Consider the following 21,223-nt stretch of genomic DNA (forward strand, 5'->3'; position numbering starts at 1 on the left):
TTGCAACTCGAGGCTTGAATTTTTCTTCAGTTCTTTCAGCTTGAGAAATGCCAAGCATGTTCTTCCCTTTTGGTTTTCCATCTCCAGCTCTTTGCACATGTTATTATAATACTTTACTTTGTCTTCTCGAGAGGCCCTTTGAAATCTTCTGTTCAATTCTTTTACTTCATCAATTCTTCCTTTTGCTGTAGCTGCTTGACGCTCAAGAGCAAGTTTCAGAGTCTCCTCTGACATCCATCTTGGTCTTTTCTTTCTTTCCTGTCTTTTCAGTGACCTCTTGCTTTCTTCATGGATGATGTCCTTGATGTCATTCCACAACTCGTCTGGTCTGCGGTCACTAGTGTTCAAGCATCAAATCTATTCTTGAGATGGTCTCTAAATTCAGGTGGGATATACTCAAGGTCATATTTTGGCTCTCGTGGACTTCCTCTGATTTTCTTCAGTTTCAGCTTGAACTTGCATATGAGCAATTGATGGTCTGTTCCACATTCAGCCCCTGGCCTTGTTCTGACTGATGATATTGAGCCTCTTTCCACAGATGTAGTCAATTTGGTTTCTGTGTCTTCCATCTGGTGAGGTCCATGGGTATAGTTGCCGTTTATGTTGGTGAAAGAAGGTATTGGCAATGAAGAAGTCATTGGTCTTGCAAAATTCTATCATTCGATCTCTGGTATTGTTTCTATCACCAAAGCCATATTTTCCAACTACTGATCCTTCTTCTTTGTTTCCAACTTTCACATTCCAATCACCAGTGATTATCAATGCATCTTGATTGCATTTTCGATCAATTTCAGACTGCAGCAGCTGATAAAAATCTTCTATTTCTTCATCTTTGGCCCTAGTGGTTGGTGCGTAAATTCAAATAACAGTCGTATTAACTGGTCTTCCTTGTAGGCGTATGGATATTATCCTATCACCGACAGCGTTGTACTTCAGGATAGATCTTGAAATGTTCTTTTTGACGATGAATGCAACACCATTCCCCTTCGAGTTGTCATTCCCAGCATAGTAGACTGTATGATTGTCTGATTCAAATGGCCAATACCAGTCCATTTCAGCTCACTAATGCCTAGGATATTGATGTTTATGTGTTCCATTTCATTTCTGATGATTTCCAATTTTCCTAGATTCATACTTCTTACATTCCAGGTTCTAATTATTAATGGATGTTTGTAGCTGTTTCTTCTCATTTCGAGTCGTGCCACATCAGCAAATGAAGGTCCCGAAAGCTTTACTCCATCCACGTCATTAAGGTCAACTCTACTTTGAGGAGGCAGCACTTCCCCAGTCATCTTTTGAGTGCCTTCCAACCGGGGGGACTCATCTTCCAGCACTATATCAGACAATGTTCAGCTGCTATTCATAAGGTTTTCACTAGCTAATGCTTCTCAGAAGTAGACTGCCGGGTCCTTCTTCCTAGTCTGTCTTAGTCTGGAAGCTCAGCTGAAACCTGACCTCCGTGGGTGATCCTGATGGTATCTGAATACTGGTGGCATAACTTCCAGCATCACAGCAATAAACAAGCCCCTACAGTATGACGAACTGACAGACACGTGGGGGTCAAATCTCATAGGAAGTGTAAGCCAAAGAGAAAGTGGAACCTATCATGCCCACGGTGAGTAGGACCTGATAAGAGGGCTCTACAATCATTGTGGAAATGGATAGGAAAAAACAAGCAGGGTTTCCTTGTAAAGTTGTGATTGAATGTGAACTGTTCAAGGAGTTCATTCCAGGTATGCATGGCCTCAGTAGGCCTGGAGCTCTTCGGTCTTGAAGATGAGACTTCATCTTTCTTACTTTGGATATGTTATTAGGAGGGACCAGTCCCTGGAGAAGGACATCATGGTTCGGAAAGTAGAGGGTCAGTGAAAAAGAGAAAAAGCCTCAAAAAAAATGGATTGACACAGTGCCTGCAACATTGGGCTCAAACATAGCAAATGTGAGGATGACTCAAGACCAGGGAGTGTTTCGTTTTGTTGTCCATAGGGTCACTATCAGTTGGAACCAATTTGACAGCACCTCACAACAACAACAACATGATATGAATACAAATGTAGTTCAACAGAAATAACAGAGAACAAAAGGAGTTCTGTTTGTACTTCACATTGGGGCATTATATGAGTTTATTCAAAGAAATAAATGACAAACCTGACATTGAATGCAAGGTACAGAAAACTAAAATGGGGATACTTCAGATCTGAAGAAGAACCAACTGAATTTCTAGAAATTAGAAATAGAATTACCAAAAATTTTAAAACTCAGTGGAAGACAGACTTCCACTTATAGGCTAGATGGAATAACAAGGACAAGATTTACCCTCATGCATGGAACAACCAAAAAATAATCATTTAATTAAAAATTATGTTTAATGGTTAATGCACTCAGGTCCTAGTCCAACAACAGTGGCCTCAAAAAAAAAAAAAACCCCAAAACCTGTCTATCTACTTCTGAGAAATGAATCATTGGAAACCATATGGATTACAGTTCTACTCTGACATATGTGGGGCCACCATGAGTCAGAATCAAGTCAACAGCAAATGGCTTTTCATCTCACAGAAGTGCATCGCTAGGCCTTTCTTCCAAGGTCCCATGGGTGGATTCAAACTTCTAACATTTCAGTTAGTAGTTTAGCAAAAAACATTAGCTCCAAAGCACCAGTTAAATCTTAGTTTGGGGCAGAGAATCCAAGATAATTGGTGTCTATTACTGTCATATTCAGAAAGTCAGAAAAGAGCACCTACAAGATTTTTTACCATGAGCCTGTGCTCTGAGCCTTTCACCATCAAACTCCCTGGCTCTTGCCATAAATGTCCCCTCACCACCACCCCACCCTGGGCTCAGCCCTGCTGACCTGAGCCTCATAAATGGAGCCTTTTCTGGAGGGTGGATCCTGAACAACATCACAGGAGAGAGAAGCAGCAGGATGGGGACACCACCCAGAACCTCAGGCTCCTGCTCTGCTCTGCTCTGTTCCAGGGGAGAAGATGTTTGCAAACGTAGACACACAGTTTTTTCTCCAGAGTAACCCTTCCATTCAGAGCTAAAATTTTAAAATTAGCTGAAATAAATGCTACACCAAGACAGGTCTGTCCGCCTATCGCAGATAGAGATTATTTTGGTTTCATTGTTTCTTGTATTCCTGATTGCACAGCATCTCTGCGTCATCCTGTGTGCCTGTCATTGCAGGTTCCTGCCAGCAGATGGCGATGACACAGTTTTCGGAACCCCTGGCTGTCTTCCTGGGAGAGAGCTCATTCCGCTGGAGGGCCATACTTCACGTGATTTGAATTCATTTAATTTTATTGAGAGATGTTATAGGCCATAACATGGTCTATCTTAGCAAATGTTTTAAAAGTGTTTCCTGCTGTTGTTTGAAGTGTGTTTCCTAAGTGTCAGTTATGTCAGGATGGTTGATAGCCTTGTTCAGTCTCCTACATCCTAACTGCCCGCACTGCATGCTGGGCCTGCTACAGAGCCTTTACTACTCTGAGGCCCTCACAATGCTGGCCAACTCCATGTACCTGGTGTATGGGTCACACCAGTATACCTGGGGGTGGAATGAAGGTCCAGAACTCAAAAAGCCCTACCAGGTGCTTTCTTCCTTTAAGGAAAAAGGCACACAGTAAAGATGCTGAGATAGAATGTCTATTCCCCCTTTAACCTTGCCTATGGGGCACACAACAGCTGTCTTCTCAGTGGGGGACAATATTTCATGTCCGTTTATGCCAGTTATAGAGGACAGTTCCCAGAAATACAAGCTTCACATCACTTTCAGCTAGGGGACATCAGCCACCAGACCTCAGCCAAAATGTTGCCTGAAAACCCAGGAAGAGCCTCTGGGTCGTTTTCAGACCCCCCTAGCTCATCTCGACTTGATCCCTGGATTTGTGCTGTACTTAACCAGTTACCATGTTGTCAGCTGAGACTCATGGTGACCCCATGTTTGTAAGAGTAGAACTGGGCTCCATAGGGTTTTCAATGGCTGACTGGTCTGAAGCAGGCCAACTTGCCTTTCTCCTGATAAGCCTCTTGGAGACTCAAACTTCCAGCCTTTTGCTCAGCAGCCAAGTGTTTGAACTGCTTGCACCACCCAGGGACCCCTGAGCTCTAGTTTAATAACCTGCTGCTGCTGAGTCAATTCCGAGTCACAGAAACCTTTTTGGACAGAGTAGAACTGCCCCATAGGGTTTCTTTATGGAAGCAGGTGCTCTAGCTAACCCACTGCCTTTGATTTGATTCTGACTTATACCGACCCTCTAGGACAGAGTTGAACTGCTCCACAGGGTTTCCAGGGCTATAAACCTTTACTGGAAGCAGAACACCACATCTTTCTCCTGCAGAGCGGCTGGTAGGCTCAAACCAGAGACTTTTTGGTTACCATCCAAGCACTTTAACCACTGCAAAACCAGGGCTTCTTGTTAGGAGGGCCAAACATTGGAGAGTGTAGATTCTGTACTTCTTTTGTAGTTAGGAAACCCAGGTGGCGTAGTGGTTAAAAGTTTGGCTGCTAACCAAAAGGGCGGCAGTTTGAACCCTCCAGGCACTCCTTGGAAACCTTATGGGGTGATTCTACTCTGTCCTATAGGGTCTCTATGAGTTCCATTCAACTCCACCAAAGGTTTGGTTTTTGGTTTTTGGTCTAAGTCAACAGCACACTAGGGTTACTCAAGTCAAACTCTTGACATGTTTATCTTGCTTCAACTTGCAGTCCAAAATGTTTTCTGTATTTCCCTGACCCATTAAAGTGTTACTGTTATAAAACCAAAAAAAAAAAAAGACAAACAAAAAAAAAAAAAATGCACTGCCATCTAGTCAAATTCTTCCTCTCACTCTCTTTTTATCTTTTTGTCTCCCTTTTCCTCTCACCTTCTCTCTGTTTGCTGAAATGTTAATCCCCGAAACTTTCGTAAGAGGTTTTCCACTGTCTTTTTTTCTATCCAAGTTCTGAGGGTAGAGGAGCTACTGTTATGACCAGTATTAACTGTACAGTTTCAATCTAAGGCAAATCAGTTTTACTGAATCTAGTACTTTACTATTAAGCCAGAAACAAAAGATATTGCTTTTTTGCTACTCAGAAATATTATTGACAAGCAAATATGTGCCGTACTTTTTTTTCATATAATCAACAAGCTTTGCCCTTTTAAAAACAAAAATAATTTAAAACAAATACCAAACCCATTATTTTTGTGGTACTCCCAACCAATGGCTACCCATGTGTTTCACAGCAGACGTTAGCCCCTCAGTGTTTCCTTCGCTGTAATCTTTATGGAAACTGATTTCCTGGCCTTTCTCTTGTGTCACCACTAGGGGGGGTTGCGTCACCAATGCTTCGATTAGTGGGTGAGGGCAAATTGCTTGTACCACCCAGAGACTATTTGAATCTTTCCTTTGCCTTAAATAAACAATGCTTGTGTTTTCTGTGATGGAAGATCACTATGAATTCTCACAAACAGTTTCAAATTTCACCTAGGGCTCCTAGGATATTCCCCTGTGAGAGAACCAAAAAAAATTTGAAAAGCTGGACTATGAAGAATAATGCAGCATCAGGATTCCAAGAAGACTCATTAACAACCTGCAGTATGCAGATGACTCGAAGCACTTACTGATGAAGACCAAAGATTACAGCCTTCAGTTTTGATTATACTTCAACACAAAGACAACAGAAATCCTCACAAATGGACCAATAAGCATCTTCATGATAAATGGAGAAAAGATTGATATTGTCAAGGATTTCATTTTACTTGAGTCCACAAACAACACTCATGGAAGGAGCAGTCCGGAAATCAACTTACTGCATTGGGCAAACCTACTGCAAAAGAGTTTAAGCGTTAAAATGCAAAGATGTCACGTTGAGGACAACAGTGCATTTTTGATTGCCTCGTTTTCATGTGAAAGCTGGACAATGAATAAGGAACCTGAGGAAAACTTGATGCCTTTGAATTATGCTGGGATGAAAGATACTGAATATGTCATGAACTACCAGAAGAACAAACAAGCCTGACTTGGAAGAAGTAGAGCCAGAATGCTCCTTAAAAGCCAGAATGGTGAGACTTCATTTCATGTACTTTGCACATGTTATCAGGAGGGACCAGTCCCTGGAGAAGGACTTCATACTTCGTAGAGGATCAGCCAAAAAGAGGAACAAGATGGATTGACACAGTGGCTGCAACAATGGGCTCAAACATAGCAATGATTCTAAGGCTGGTGCATGATGAGCAGTGTCCCATTGTGGTATACACAGGGGAGCCATTAGTCAGAACCAACTCACCAGCATATAACAACAACAAATTTGTATATACATATCAAAAAAGAGAAATAAGATAGGATAGTCAACAATTTTAATAAGTTGTTACCAGGAATATCATATTCACTACCCGAGGTGTGAAATTTCTTTCCTCTTTTCCCCTTGCATGAAACTGGTCTATTAGCTGTTTATGTGTAACAGACAATATTTTTCTTCCCTATCAAGCTTTTTTGACTTGAGCGCTCTTTAGAAATATAATTCACTTGGCCCCAGGGAAAGAGTTTGTAGCACTTGATTTTAACATTCTTAAACAATTAACCTTGTATCAGCAGATGCCAATCTTTTTTTTACTAAAAGTCATCTTTTATTTTTATTTTTATTGTACTTTAAGTGAAAGTTTACAATTCAAGTCAGTCTCTCACACAAAAACTTCTATACACCTTGCTACATACTCCCAGTTGCTCTCCCCCTGATGAGACAACCCGCTCCCTCCCTCCACTCTCTCTTTTCATGTTCATTTTGCCAGCTTCTAACCCCCTCTACCCTCTCACCTCCCCTCCAGGCAGGAAATGCCAACATAGTCTCAAGTGTCCACCTGATCCAAGAAGCTCACTCCTCACCAGCATCCCTCTCCAACCCATTGTCCAGTCTAATCCCTGTCTGAAGAGTTGGCTTTGGGAATGGGTCCTGTCCTAGGCCAACAGAAGGTCTGGGGGCCGTGACCACTGGGGTCCTTCTAGTCTCAGTCAGACCATTAAGTCTGGTTTTTACGAGAAATTTGGTGTCTGCATCCCACTGCTCTCCTGCTCCCTCAGGGGTTCTCTATTGTGTTCCCTGTCAGGGCACTCCTGGGTTGTAACCTGGCACCATTAAGTTCTTGTGATCTCAGGCTGATGTAGTCTCTGGTTTATGTGGCCCTTTCTGTCTCTTGGGCTTGTAATTACCTTGTGTCCTTGGTGTTCTACATTCTCCTTTGACTCAGGTATGCTGAGACCAATTGATGCATCTTAAATGGCTGCTTGCTAGCGTTTAAGACCCCAGACACCACTCTCCAAAGTGGGAAGCAGAATGTTTTCTTAATAGATTTTATTATGCCAATTCACTTAGTTGTCCCCTGAAACCATGGTCCCAAAACCCTGGCCCCTTCTATGCTGGCCTCGGAAGCATTCAGTTTATTCAGGAAACTTCTTTGCTTTTGGTTTAGTCCAGTTGTGCTGACCTCACCTGTACTGTGTGTTGCCTTTCTCTTCACCTAAAGTAGTTCTTATCTACTATCTAATTAGTGAATACCTCTCTCTCACCCTCCCTCCCTCCCTCCCCCCCCCATAACCATTAAAGAATATTTTCTTCTCTGTTTAAACTATTTCTTGAGTTCTTATAATAGTGGTCTTATGCATTATTTTTCCTTTTGCAGTGGACTAATTTTACTAAGCATAATGCCTAGTAGATTGCTCCATGTTATGAAAAGTTTCACAGATTCATCACTGTTCTTTATTGATGGGTAGTATTCCATTGTGTGAATATACCATAATTTATTTATCCATTCATCTGTTGGTTGACGGGCACCTTGGTTGCTTCCATATTTTTGCTATTGTAAACAGTGCTGTAATGAACAAGGGTGTGCATATATCTGTTCGTGTAAAGGCTCTTATTTTTCTAGGATATATTTCAAGGAGTGGGATTGCTGGACCCTATGGTAGTTCTATTTCTAGATTATTAAAGAAGCATCAAATCGATTTCCAAAGTGGTTGTACCATTTCACATTCCCACCAGCAGTGTATAAGTTTTCCAACCTCTCCACAGCCTCTCAAACATTTATTGTTATGTTTTTTGGATTAATGCCAGCCTTGCTGGAGTGAGATGAAATCTCATTGTACTTTTGATCTGCATTTCTGTAATGGCTAATGATCGAGAGCATTTCCTCATATATCTGTTAGCTACCTGAATGTCTTCTTTAGTGAAGTGTCTGTTCATATCTTTTGCCCATTTTTTAATTGGATTATTTCTTTTTACAGTTGAGCTTTTGCAGTATCATATAGGTTTTAGATATCAGGCGCTGATCAGAAATGTCATAGCTAAAAACTTTTTCCCTTTTTTTATAGGTAGTCTTTCTACTCTTTTGGTGAAGTCTTTGGATGAGCATAGGTGTTTGATTTTTAGGAGCTCCCAGTTATCTAGTTTTTCTTCTACATTCTTTATAATGTTTTCTATACTGTTTATGGCATGTATTAGGGCTCCTAACATTGTCCCTATTTTTTCTTCCATGATCTTTATCATTTTAGATTTTATATTTAGCTCTTTGAACCATTTTGAGCTCGTTTTTGCGCATGGAGTGAGGTATGGGTCTTGTTTCACTTTTTTGCAGGTGGATATCCAGCACCATTTGTTAAAAAGACTGTCTTTTCCCCATTTAACTGTTTTGGGGCCTTCATCAAATATCAACTGCTCATATGTGAATGGATTTATGTCTGGATTCTCAATTCTGTTCCATTGGTCTATATATCTGTTGTTGTACCAGTACCAGGCTGTTTTGACTAATGTGGTGTTATGATAGGTTCTAAAATCAGGTAAAGTAAGACCGTTCACTTTATTCTTCTTTTTCAGTATTGCTTTACTTGTCCGGGGCCTCTTCCCATCCATATGAAACTGGTGATTTGTTTCTCCATCTCATTAAAGAATGCCATTGGAATTTGGATTGGAATTGCATTAAAGTATAGATTGCTTTTGGTAGAATAGACATTTTTATAATGTTAAGTCTTCCTATCCATGAGCAAGGTATGTTCTTCCACTTTTGTAAGTCTCTTTTGGTTTCTTGCAGAAGTGTACTGTTGTTTTCTTTGTATAAGTCTTTTACACCTCTGGTAAGATTTATTCCTAAGTATTTTGTCTTCTTGGGGGCTACTATAAATGACATTGATTTGATGATTTCCTCTTCGATGTTCTTTTTGTTGGTGTAGAGGAATCTAACTGATTTTTGTATGTTTATCTTGTATCCTGTTACTCTGCTGAACTCTTCTATTAGTTTCAGTAGTTTTCTTGAGGATTCATTACGGTTTTCTGTGTATAAGATCATGTCGTCTGCAAATAGAGATACTTTTACTTCTTCCTTGCCAATCTGGATGCACTTTATTTCTTTGTCTAGCCTAATTGCTCTGGTTAGGGCCTTTAGCACAATGTTGAATAAGAGCGGTGATAAAGGGCATCCTTGTCTGGTTCCTGATCTCAAGGAGAATGCTTTCAGGCTCTCTCCATTTAGGATGATGTTGGCTGTTGGCTTTGTATTAACACCACTACTACTAAAGGTATTTCAAAGCATTCCTGCTGTTTTTTGATTGTTGTTTGCTTGATATATTTTTTTCCATCCTTTGAGTTTTAGTTTGTGTCTCTAAGTCTAAGGTGTGTCTCTTGTAGGCAGCAAATAGATGGATTTTTTTTTTTAATCCTTTTTGGCACTCTCTGTCTCTTTATTGGTGCATTTAGTCCATTTACCTTCAGCATAATTATGGATAGGTATGAATTTAGTGCTATCATTTTGATGTTTTTTTGTGTGTTGTTGACAGTGTCTTTTTCCCACTTAATTTTATGTGCTGAGTAGTTTACCTTTATATATTTATTGTCTTTTCCTCATATTTCTTGTTGTAGATTTTATTTCTGCTGAGTCTCTATTTTTTTTCTTGTATTTTATTTTGATGTGTAGGATAGTTTGTCTCGTTTGTGGTTACCTTATTTTTTACCGCTTTTATTCTAAATTTAAGCCTATCTTTTATTTTTTTGTATCATCTTATCTTCCTCTCTGTACGGAAGATCTATGACTACATTTCTTAGTCCCTCTTTATTGTTTTAATGTTGTCTTCTTATACATAATAACTTCGCTGTTTCTCTGTTTTGAGCCTTTTTTATCTTGATTTATTTATTTTTTTATTTCCCTGTCTGGGTTGACACCTGGTTGACAATCCACAACTCATATAGGGTGGAGGCAGTGCTTGATTGACCCTGGGTTCCTCAGGGGCTGTAGGGGACACTGTTGTTCCCCACCCAGATCCCTTTATCAGGCAGGTGCACTCATCCCCAAGCTGCTATGTTGCTTGCAGCTGCCCTCTTCTCCAGAGAATTCCCTTACAGAACAGGGTCTACCTTGCCCAGAAGTACCTGGAAGGCTATATGTCCTTCATCCCAACTCCAGCGGACTGCAGCCCATGACTGACCACCACAGACACAAATGGCCCACCCCCTTCTCTCAAGAAGAGATTTATTCTGTGGTAGGATTCACCCTCCAGAGCTCCCCCTAGGATCAGTTGGAAGCTAGACTCCATGTTTGCTTAGCAACTTCCACTGTCTTGTCCTGCTTCCTTCACCCCCCTTCTCCTGAGAAGACGCCCTCAGTAAAATGTGTGCATCCAAGTCCTTGTTTCAGGGCGTTCCTGACCACCCAGCCAGAAATGACCAAAGCACTGCCCCCGCAACAGACACACACAATTCCCTCAGCCCCTTTTCTGTGATCCCCTCTTTCAAGACACAGGAAGCTTGCTATTTCCTTGTTTGTTGTCTACTCCTTCACCCTCACGATATCTAACGCCTTGTCTTGTATACTGTTGGTATCGATTTGATGATTTCCTCTTCGATGTTCTTTTTGTTGGTGTAGAGGAATCCAACTGATTTTCATATGTTTATCTTGTATTCCGATACTCTACTGACCTCTTCTATTAGTTTCAGTAGTTTTCTTGAGGATTCCTTAGGGTTTTCTGTGTATGATATCATGTTGCCTGCAAATGGAGATATTTTTACTTCTTCCTTGCCAATCTGGATGCCCTTTATTTCTTTGTCTAGCCTAATTGTTTTGGCCAGGACCTCCAGAACAATGTTGAATAAAAGCAGTGATAAAGGGTATCCTTGTCTGGTTCCCATTCTCAGGGGAAATGCTTTCAGGCCCTCTCTATGTAGGATGATGTTGGCTGTTGGCTTTGTATAAATGCCCTTTATTATGTTGAGGAATGTTCCTTCTATTCCTATTTTGCTGAGAGTTTTTATCATGAATGGGTGTTGAACTTTGTCAAATGCCTTTTCTGCATCAATTGGTAAAATCATGTGATTCTCGTCTTTTGTTTTATTTATGTGGTGGATTACATTAATTGCTTTTCTAATGTTGAACCATCCCTGCATACCTGGTGTGAATCCCACTTGGTCATGGGGAATTATTTTTTTGATATGTTGTTGAATTCTATTGGCTATAATTTTGTTGAGGATTTTTGCATCTACATTCATGAGGGATATGGGTCTATAATTTTCTTTTCTTGTGGTGTCTTTACCTGGTTTTGGTATCAGGGATATGGTGGCTTCATAGAATGAGTTTGGTAGTATTCCGTCTTTTTCTATGCTCTGAAATACCTTTAGTAGTAGTGGTGTTAACTCTTCTCTGAAAGTTTGGCAGAACTCTGCAGTGAAGCCATCTGGGCCATGGCTTTTTTTTTGTTGGGAGTTTTTTGATTACCTTTTCAATCTCTTCTTTCGTTATGGGTCTATCTTGTTGTCCTACCTCTGTTCGTGTTAGTTGAGGTAGGTAGTGAGTTTCTAGGAAATCATCCATTTCTTCTAGGTTTTTAAATTTGTTAGAGTACAGTTTTTCACAGTATCTGATATGATTCTTTTAACTTCAGTTGGGTCTGTTGTAATATCACCTATCTCATTTCTTATTTGGGTTATTTGCTTCCTCTCCTTTTTTTCTTTTGTCACTTTGGCCAATCTTTTATCAATTTTGTTGATTTTTTTCAGAGAACCAGCTTTTGGTCTTGTTCATTCTTTCAACTGTTTTTCTGTTTTCTATTTCATTTAGTTCTGCTCTAATTTTTATTATTTGTTTTCTTCTGGTGCCTGAGGGTTTCTTTTCTTGCTCTTTTTCTATTTGTTCAAGTTGGAAGGATAATTCTTTGATTTTGGCTCTTTCTTCTTTTTGTATGGGTGCATTTATTGATATAAATTGACCTCTGAGCACTTCTTTCACTGTGTCCCAAAGGTTCTGATAGGAAGTGTTTTCATTCACATTGGATTCTACGAATTTCTTTATTCCATCCTTAATGTCTTCTATAATCCAGGTTTGTTTTGTGTTTTTTTTTAGCAGGGTCTTGTTCAGTTCCCAGGTGTTTGATTTCTTTTCCCTGCTTTTTCTATTATTGATTTCCACTTTTATGACCTTATGCTCAGAGAAGGTGCTCTGTAATATTTCAATGTTTTGGATTCTGCTAAGGCTTGCTTTATGACACAATATGTGGTCTATTCTAGAGAATGTTCCATGTGCTCTAGAAAAGAAAGTATACTTGGTTGCTATTGGGTGGAGTGTTCTGTATATGCTTATGAGGTCAAGTTGGCTGACTGGCATTTAGATCTTCTGTGTCTTTATTGAACTTCTTTCTGGGTATCCTGTCCTTCACCGAAAGTGGTGTGTGGAAGTCTCCTACTATTATTGTGGAACTGTCTATCTCACTTTTCAGTGCTGATAGAGTTTGTTTTATGTATCTTGCAGCCCTATCATTGGGTGCATATATATTTTATATGGATATATCTTCTTGGTATATTTTCCTGTTAATCATTATATAGTGTCCTTCCTCATCCTTTATGACGGATTTAACTTTAAAGTCTATTTTGTCAGAAATTAATATTGCCACTCCTGCTCTTATTTGATTGTTATTTGGTTGAAATATATTTTTTCCATCCTTTGAGTTTTAGTTTGTGTCTCTAAGTCTAAGGTGTGTCTCTTGTAGGCAGCATATAGACCGATCATGTTTTCTAGTCCATTCTGCCACTCTCTGTGTCTTTATTGGTGCATTTAGTCCATTTACATTCAGCATAATTATGCATAGGTATGAATTCAGTGGTATCATTTTGATGTTTTTTTTTTGTGTGTTGTTGATAGTTCCTTTTTCCACTTAATTTTTTGTGCTGAGTAGATTATCTTTATAAATTGTCCTTTCCTCATATTCATTATTGTTGATTTTGTTTCTGCTGAGTCTCTATTTTTTTTCTTGTGTTTTATTTTGATGTGTAGTATAGTTTGTCTCCTTTGTTGTTACCTTATCATTTGCCCCTATTTTTCCAAATTTAAACCTAACTTTTATTTCTTTGTATTGCTGTATATTCCTCTCCATATGGAAGATCTATGATATTTCTTAGTCCCTCTTTATTGTTTTAATGTTGTCTTCTTTTGCATAATAACATCATGTTTATCCTGTTTTTAGCTTTTTTCTTTTAATCTTTTTTTTTTTTTCTGTGTCTGGGTTGACTCTGATTGCTCTGCCCAGGGTTCTAGTCTTGGGTACCCAATATAGTCTTGGGTAGATACATGATATTATTGATTTTCTAACCAAAGAACTCCCTTTAGTATTTCTTCTAGCTTTGGTTTGGTTTTTACAAATTCCCTAAACTTCTGTTTAACTGGAAATATCCTAATTTCACCTTCATATTTAAGAGACAGTTTTGCTCGATATAGGATCCTTGGCTGGCAATTTTTTTTCTTCAATTTTTTATATAAGTCATCCCATTGCCTTCTAGCCTGCATGGTTTCTGCTGAGTAGTCTGAGCTTATTCTTATTGACTCTCCGCTGTAGGTGGCTTTCGTTTATCCCTAGCTGCTCTTAAAATTCTCTATCTTTTATTTTGGCAAGTTCGATTATAATATGTCTTGGTGACTTACTTTTAAAATCTACCTTATGTGGAGTTTGATAAGCATCTTGGATAGATAGCTTCTCATCTTTCCCTACATCAGGGAAGTTTTCTGCCGACAAATCTTCAACAATTCTCTCTGTATTTTCTGTTAGCTCTCCTTGTTCTGGTACTCCAATCACTTGTAGGTTATTTCTCTTGATAGAGTCCCACATGATTCTTAAGGTTTCTTCATTTTCTTTTTTTAATTCTTTTATCCGATTTTTCTTCAAATATATTAGTGGCAAGTGATTTATCTTCATGTTCTGAAATTCTGGCTTCCACTTGCTCAATTCTGCTCCTCTGACTTTCTATTGAGTTGTTTACCTCTGTAATTTTATTGTTAATCTTCTGAATTTCTGATTGCTGTCTATTGATTTTTCCAGCTTATTAAATTTTCTTATTATGTTCCTGATTAATCTTTTTAATTTCTTCAACTGCTTTATCTGTGTGTTCCTTGGCTTGTTCTGCATATTGTCTCATTTCCTTCTTGATGTCTTGACGGGTTCTGTATATTAATCTTTTGTATTCTGCCTCTGGTATTCAAGAAATGCAGTTTCATCTAAAGGTCCCTTGATTTTTTGTTTTGGGAGCTCGTTGAGACAATCATGCTCTGTTTCTTTATGTGACTTGATTTTAACTGTTTTCTCCAGTATCAGTTTATTTTATGTTTGCTTACTGTGTCATAGCTTCTTGCTTTGTTTTGTTTTGAAATGCCCAGGTGGGTTGCTTGGGTGAGCTAGCTTGATTATTTTTGCCTTTGGAGATCTGATGTCCTGTCCCCAGATGGTTAGTGCTGTTATCAGATATATCAGTCTAGAAGTTCATTCACTTTTCTTGTGTGAATTCAGCTCAGGTGTCCAGGTAGCTTATCATCATGTGTGTGGTACAGGCTCTGTCCTACAGTCTTAGAGCGGCAGGGGTGATTGGTGTAGGTACTGGTATCTGGTTGCAGCAGGGGGTCACAGTCTGAAGAAGGAAGAGGGCTGAGAACCAACCCCTGAGTGTCTCTGAGTAAAGCATGTCCCTTTTCCTCAGAGCGTACAGGTGGATGGATACTGCAGCAGACCATGGGCACCCAGTGTTTTTGGTTGTAAGGACTGGGAGATATCAGTTATCCTTGGACCCCTGTCACGGGTGGCTGGGTGAACTGAGTGGAGCTACCAGTCCTCAGGTCCCTATGTGGGTAGGTGAGGAACCTGTTTAATAGGCAAAGCAATGTCAAACATCAAACACCCACCTTTCCACTGCACAGCTGAAACAGTTAGAGTATGCCAACAAGGGCCTATTCTGAAATAGGCCCACACAGGTCCATGCAGAAGGGAAAGGTACTTAAATTCCACAGACTGTTTATGCCTGGACAGGAGCCACCTCTGTCCTGAGCTCCCCAGGTTAGTGAAGCTGGCAAATTTTCATTTCCCCCAAATGCAAATTTTTTCCTTCTCCAAGGCCAGGAGGATGGCTCTAGGTGCTCAACAGGACCTATCTCCAGCCCACAGAATTCAGCCGCTGAAGCCGGCTTGGGGCTGGGGGGGCCACCTTAAAATATATGTAAGTACTTAGCTTTTGCGTTTCTCTGATTCTGGAGGTGTGAGTAGGCTGTGTGGCTGGCTGCTTCTCCCTGAGGAAACTGCGGTCGAACGCTAGTACCAGCCCCTGCCACTGCTGCTCCAGGAATGGTGCCTGAGGGCTCCCCAAGATTCAAGTCCAGTAACTTCTCTCCACTTCTGAATGGCCTCTTCCTCCCCAACCCTCAGTTCATTTTCTAAGCTTGCCTTTGAAGCTCAGGGCTCCCAGCTTGTCACAAATATACTCGTTTCAATTGTTTTTTCAGGTCTTTGCTGTAAAGAAGGCTCACCAAAAGTGTCTGTCTATTCTGCCATCTTGGCTCCTCCTTCCAAAATACTTTTGGATGTACTTCCAGCAGCAAATCTGGGATCAGGAAAACTTCATTAAGTCATTGGGTGAACAGAAAAATGGGAAAATGCATTATAAACATAGAATTCATTTGACAATCAAATTAAAACCCTTTTTTGATTAAAATTAAAACGGCAACAATAAAATCCAGCAAACAACTAATCCAGTAGGACCTAATTTAAATAAGTACATCTGTAATGACTCTACTTCCAAATAAATACGCACTCACAGGAATGTGGGTTAGGACTTGGACTTACCTTTAGAGGGCACAATTCTATTCAACACAATCACCAATATCTATTCTTGATAGCATATCAAGATACAAGCCAATATTTCACACTTGTCCCTGGAAGATCATTTTTCATACAATTCTATAGGGATAACTATATGTTCATATTGAAATTTATGAGTTTGTTTTTTTAGTTTTGTAGGGTCATCTAACCACTATGCAACCAGGGGACCTCCTATTCTAATTAGAAAAAAAAAATCTGAAGATCCTGAGGACAAATAGGGAGCAAAGAAATTAGAGATGATTTTCTCTTACAAACCCCCTGGGGAAACACTGTAGCTGGGACTCCATGAGAAGCCCACGTCTGATATGGACCCAGGAGGAACTGAGCCTACAGGGGCACCCGCTCTACAGCTGGAAGTCCAGATCTGCCCAGCCCCTCATTGATTTACATATTTTCCCCCAGAGTCAATTTTCTGCTCTTTGGAATCCTTATGAATAGGCTGCTCAGTGATTCTGGGCAAAAAAGAGCCTCAGGCAAGGGCAGATTGAAAATGGGTGCTCTGACTCAACTCATCTGCCTTCTCCCATTCTGGTTTCCAGGTGAGGAGGGGTAGGATGCTGGGAACCCAGAGATTATGAGACTTCTCTCCTTCTAGCTGTGGGATTCTTCCCATGGCCTCTTTGGGTCTCACTCCCATAACCACCCCTTGGAGACCCAAGTGCTTTCAGGCTAATCGGACTAGGGCAGAGAGGACGTGCTGGGAGGAACATGGAATGGGATCTAACTGACGAAGGGGATTTTGTATTTTGCTTTCTTATCAGCTGCCAGCGGGGACACTGTACTGACCCAGACTCTAGCCCTCCTCTCTGTGTCTCTAAGAGAGAGTGCCTCCATCATCTGCAGGGCCAATCAGAGCTTTAGTGACTACTTAAGCTGGTATCAGAAGAAACCAGGCCAGCCTCCTCAGCTTCTCATCTACAATGTGGACGACCAATATTCTGGAATCCCAGACCGGTTCACTGGGATACAGTCTGGGACAGAATTCATTCTCACAATCGACAATGTCGAGGCTGATGATGCTGCTGATTATTATTGCCTGCAGGTCTATAACTTTCCTCACACAGTGTTACAACCCCGAGCATAAACCGTCCTCTCAAGCTGCTTGCGTGGTGAGGGTTGTTGGTTCCAGCAGCTGCAATCTCCCCCTTGCTCTGTTCAGAGGTGCTGGGTTTATTTTGGAGAAGGGTTTGCAGAACTGAAGGGTAATGGTCTGAGACTTCGGTCCCTTGAAAGCTGACTTCCTTGATATCACAAAACTTCTAAACCTTTAATTAATTCTCCAAAGCAGATCTCTAGGTCAGTACTGCAAAAGACTTTGTCTACAACATGGAGAGTCTGAATCTCTTCTCAGAGAGGAGGTGTTTTTAAAGGCACATACACAAAAAAAGAGTCCATATTCAAGGAAATGATACCAATAACTACACCGTCACTGCCGTTTACTGAAGACTTGAAGCTTTAATGTGTTGACTGCTCTACTGAGGGCTTATTTACCTAGTGCAATTAATCCCAGAATAATCATCAGTAGATGAGAAATCAGAGGTTCACAGAGCTTTGGTTGGTCAAGGTACCAGTGCTTGTGTGCAAAGAAGATAGAAACAGACTCTGATACTCTGACTCCATAATTCCTTCTCGTTATTTATTTATCTGTTTTAATTTTAGATGTAACTTGAATACAGTGAAGGCCACAAATCTAAAGCCTACAGCTGGATGAATATAAACATATGCATACTTCCCTGTGGCCACTACCTAGATCATAACATAGACTGTCTCCAGCATCCCCAAAAGTTTCCTCATGCTTCTTCCCTATCAATTCCACCCTCTCCCCACCAGCACCAAATGCAACCACTGTTCTGCTTCCTATAAATATTGATTTTACCTGCTCTTTAAGTTCATAAAATGGAATCATACAATATGTACTCTTTTGTGTCTTTCTAACAACATGATGTGCTTTTTTGTCTTTAATTTTATATTAAACACACAGACTTTTATGTGTTTAAAAGTATGAATTAGCTTTACATCTTCCGCGATACTCAGCAACAGTGTTCACTCTAGAAAGGAAAATTTAGAAATTTGAATTTCAGCTTTATTAAGTAGAATAAATCATGATGGTTCCTGAATGAGAGCACATGGAGGATTTTGGGAGAGAGGAAGAGATGAGCGTCTATAAGGTTCCCCTAAAGCTGAAGAGAGATGTGGCAGGAAAGCGGCAAAGCCTGGAGGAGCATTCACTCGTGGTGACTCAGATGGGGAGAGGTCTGCTGGGCACCAGGCACACAGCCGTGCAATCACAGTCAGCAGGCAGAGACGATAAAAGTCTGCGGACAGCATGGTTATTTTAGAGCATGAGCTGTACCTCTAAAAAGCTTCACTTCATGATCTTGGCTTTTGTCCTTGTATGAGTAAACTGAATAACTTAGGAGAGACTCACATAAAAGAACCTCCAAATTATTCCAAGTGTGTTTCATCCACAGCCATGTTAGGCTCTAAGGCTTTTTATGAACAGGCTCACAAGTCTTAAAACCTAAATATTTTGCCTTGATTTATACTAAACCCTTCAGATCTCCAATCATGCTAACCCAGACTATTTCAATATATTTTCCTCCCACCATCCACTTTCAAGACTTTGCCCTATGACTGGTCACCTTGCTTTCTTCTTTCTTATATAACCCTTATTCATCTTTTAAAATCTTTTTTTTTTTTTTACTTTTTCTCCAATACTTAGTCCATGATTCAAAATAAGGAAAAATTACCATCAGGACTTTGGGGCTGCTCCTCTGTAATTTCTTCTAGCTTGTCCTTTAGGATCTTTGTAATATGTAACATTCAAGAAGCATATCCTCTAATACAGTATTTTGTCAAATGGAGGATTCTACCCATACACAGGTCAAGAAATTAATTTAGAAGATCATGATCAGATTTTTTTAATCCAAGAAAATTTGAGGGTCGCTGGCCTAAGAAAACTCTGCATTACACTGAGGTTTGCCTATTTTTCCTATCTTGAACAAGCGGCTTCAGTATCAGTCTTACGTGTATCAAAACCTGTAGATGTTTGGCATAAAGGCAGGGGAGATTTACTGAAATAAAAGCATTGGAAGCAGTAGAGGCTGGTCCTGTGATTTCGTTGTTGTTAGAGATTCAGGAGTGTTGGTCAGGAGAGTAGAACAACCAAAGGGAGTAAAAATGCCTGAAAGGCTTACAAGTGCTCCTCTTCTTCATGCTCACAACTGCCTTCTAGAGATGTAAAGAGGATGGTCCAAGAACCGAACTTTTTGGATAGCCAGCACACATATACACAACATATGTATAATATACATAACAACAAAATCATGAAACGATTCTTACCATTTGCCCATATGACACACCCTGATATTTTCTATGCTATTCTATTTTACTCTATTATTCTAATTTATGTCACTTAAAAATTATACGGAAGCTGGCTCCAAAGTCACATCAGTAGTTTTTTCCTATTGTGAATCATGAGCTAAGTGTTGGAGAAAAGGTGAGAAGATTAAAAAGGTTGACTAAGGATTGCATAAGAAAGAACAGTAATGTAATATTTTAACATGTCACAAGAAAAAGTTTTGATAATTGTTAATGATAATGGGAGGAAATATATTGAAATGATTTGTATAAGCGTGATTGAAAGTCTGAGGGAGTTAGCATATATAGAGGTGAAATATTTAGGTTTTTAGATTTGTGAGCCAGTTAACGAAAACACAGCCCTAGAATCTAACATGATTGTGGATGAAACACACTTGGATTAGATTTAAGGTTGTTTTCCATGGTTGTGAGCTAAGTTATTCAGTCTACTTATGACAATGACTATGTTGGTGATAGAGGTAAATATTATAACAATAGTAATAAGAAAATTAATAGCAACTTACATCATGTACTGAATGCTGTTCCAAGTGCTTTACCTTGTTTAATTTCCAAACAGCTCTGTAAGGTAGATACTATCATTTACACAATTTCACAGATAGGGAAAACTGTGGCAAAGAGAGGTAAAGTAACTGGACCAATGTCAAACCATCATAAGCCATGGAGCTCCCAACCCAGATGGTTTTACTTCAGGGTCAGCAATAAAAGGAGTGTCTGAAAAATAGACTTCTAATCAACTCCTTATTCCAGTCAGACTCAATCATGTACCACGGAGAGCGCTTTCAGACTCAATCATGTACCACGGAGAGCGCTTAAGGAAGTAAAAAAAGAGGAAGAAAGTAAAACGAGACCATGGGCACGTATTCTCTTCTTAACAGATCTGAGCCAAACACTATCTGGGTCAGCCTTGGTTAACAGTGAGACAGGAGGACACAAGGGTTATGTTCAGTGACCACAGGAGAGAAACTTTTCTCTCAGGCTGAGGCCAGAGCCATCTCTGACTTGACCTCCTGGGGATGGCTGCTCAAGTGTAGAGAAAACCAGAAAAACCTGCTGTGCAGCTAGAAGCCCAGCTCACCCCACCCCAGGGCTTTGCATGTCCCTCCCAACCTACCCCTGCCATCTAGAGACCATGTCAGTGGTGGATCAGTGCACTGGGGAAGATCTGCCTCGGCTAGGACACAGTGTGAATCATGGAAGCCCAAGCTCAGCTTCTCTGACTCCTGTTACTATGGTTCCCAGGTGAGGGGAACAAAGGATGTTCCGTCTGTCAGTGAAAGCTTTCTCAATATTGTTAGGTTCATTATTTGGCACCTTTGTTCAGCAAGCAGAATAATCAAAGCACTATATAGGCCAACAACCTTGGTTCTACCGGGAAGACAATGTGGCATGACCTGGATTACATGACTGACTTTTGTGTTTTATTTCCAATCTCAGATACCATTGGAGAAATTGTAATGCCACAGTCTCCAACCTCCCTGTCCTTGTCTTCAGGAGAGAAAGCCACCCTCACCTGTAGGCCAGTCAGAGTATCAGCAGCAGCTTAGCCTGATACCAGTGGAAACCTGGGCAGGCTCCCAGGTTCCCCATCTATGATGCATCAACCAGGGCCACAGGCATTCCAGCCAATTTAGTGGTGGTTGGCCTGGAACAGACTTCACTCTCACCATCAGCAGCCTGAAACCTGATGATTTTGTTC

At 40.3% G+C, this 21,223-nt stretch overlaps 1 gene segment (V, D, J or C); it reads left to right on the forward strand.

The window, feature by feature from the left end:
- Positions 1-1,657: 1,657 nt before the first annotated feature.
- On the forward strand, positions 1,658-17,230 carry LOC104846584 (Ig kappa chain V-V regions-like). The segment is given in 2 exon segments: positions 1,658-1,733; positions 16,908-17,230. Coding segments are annotated over 2 exon segments (399 nt in total).
- Positions 17,231-21,223: the final 3,993 nt, after the last annotated feature.

The sequence above is a fragment of the Loxodonta africana genome, chromosome 15 (assembly GCF_030014295.1).
Source record: "Loxodonta africana isolate mLoxAfr1 chromosome 15, mLoxAfr1.hap2, whole genome shotgun sequence".
In the NCBI taxonomy this organism is placed as follows: domain Eukaryota; kingdom Metazoa; phylum Chordata; class Mammalia; order Proboscidea; family Elephantidae; genus Loxodonta; species Loxodonta africana.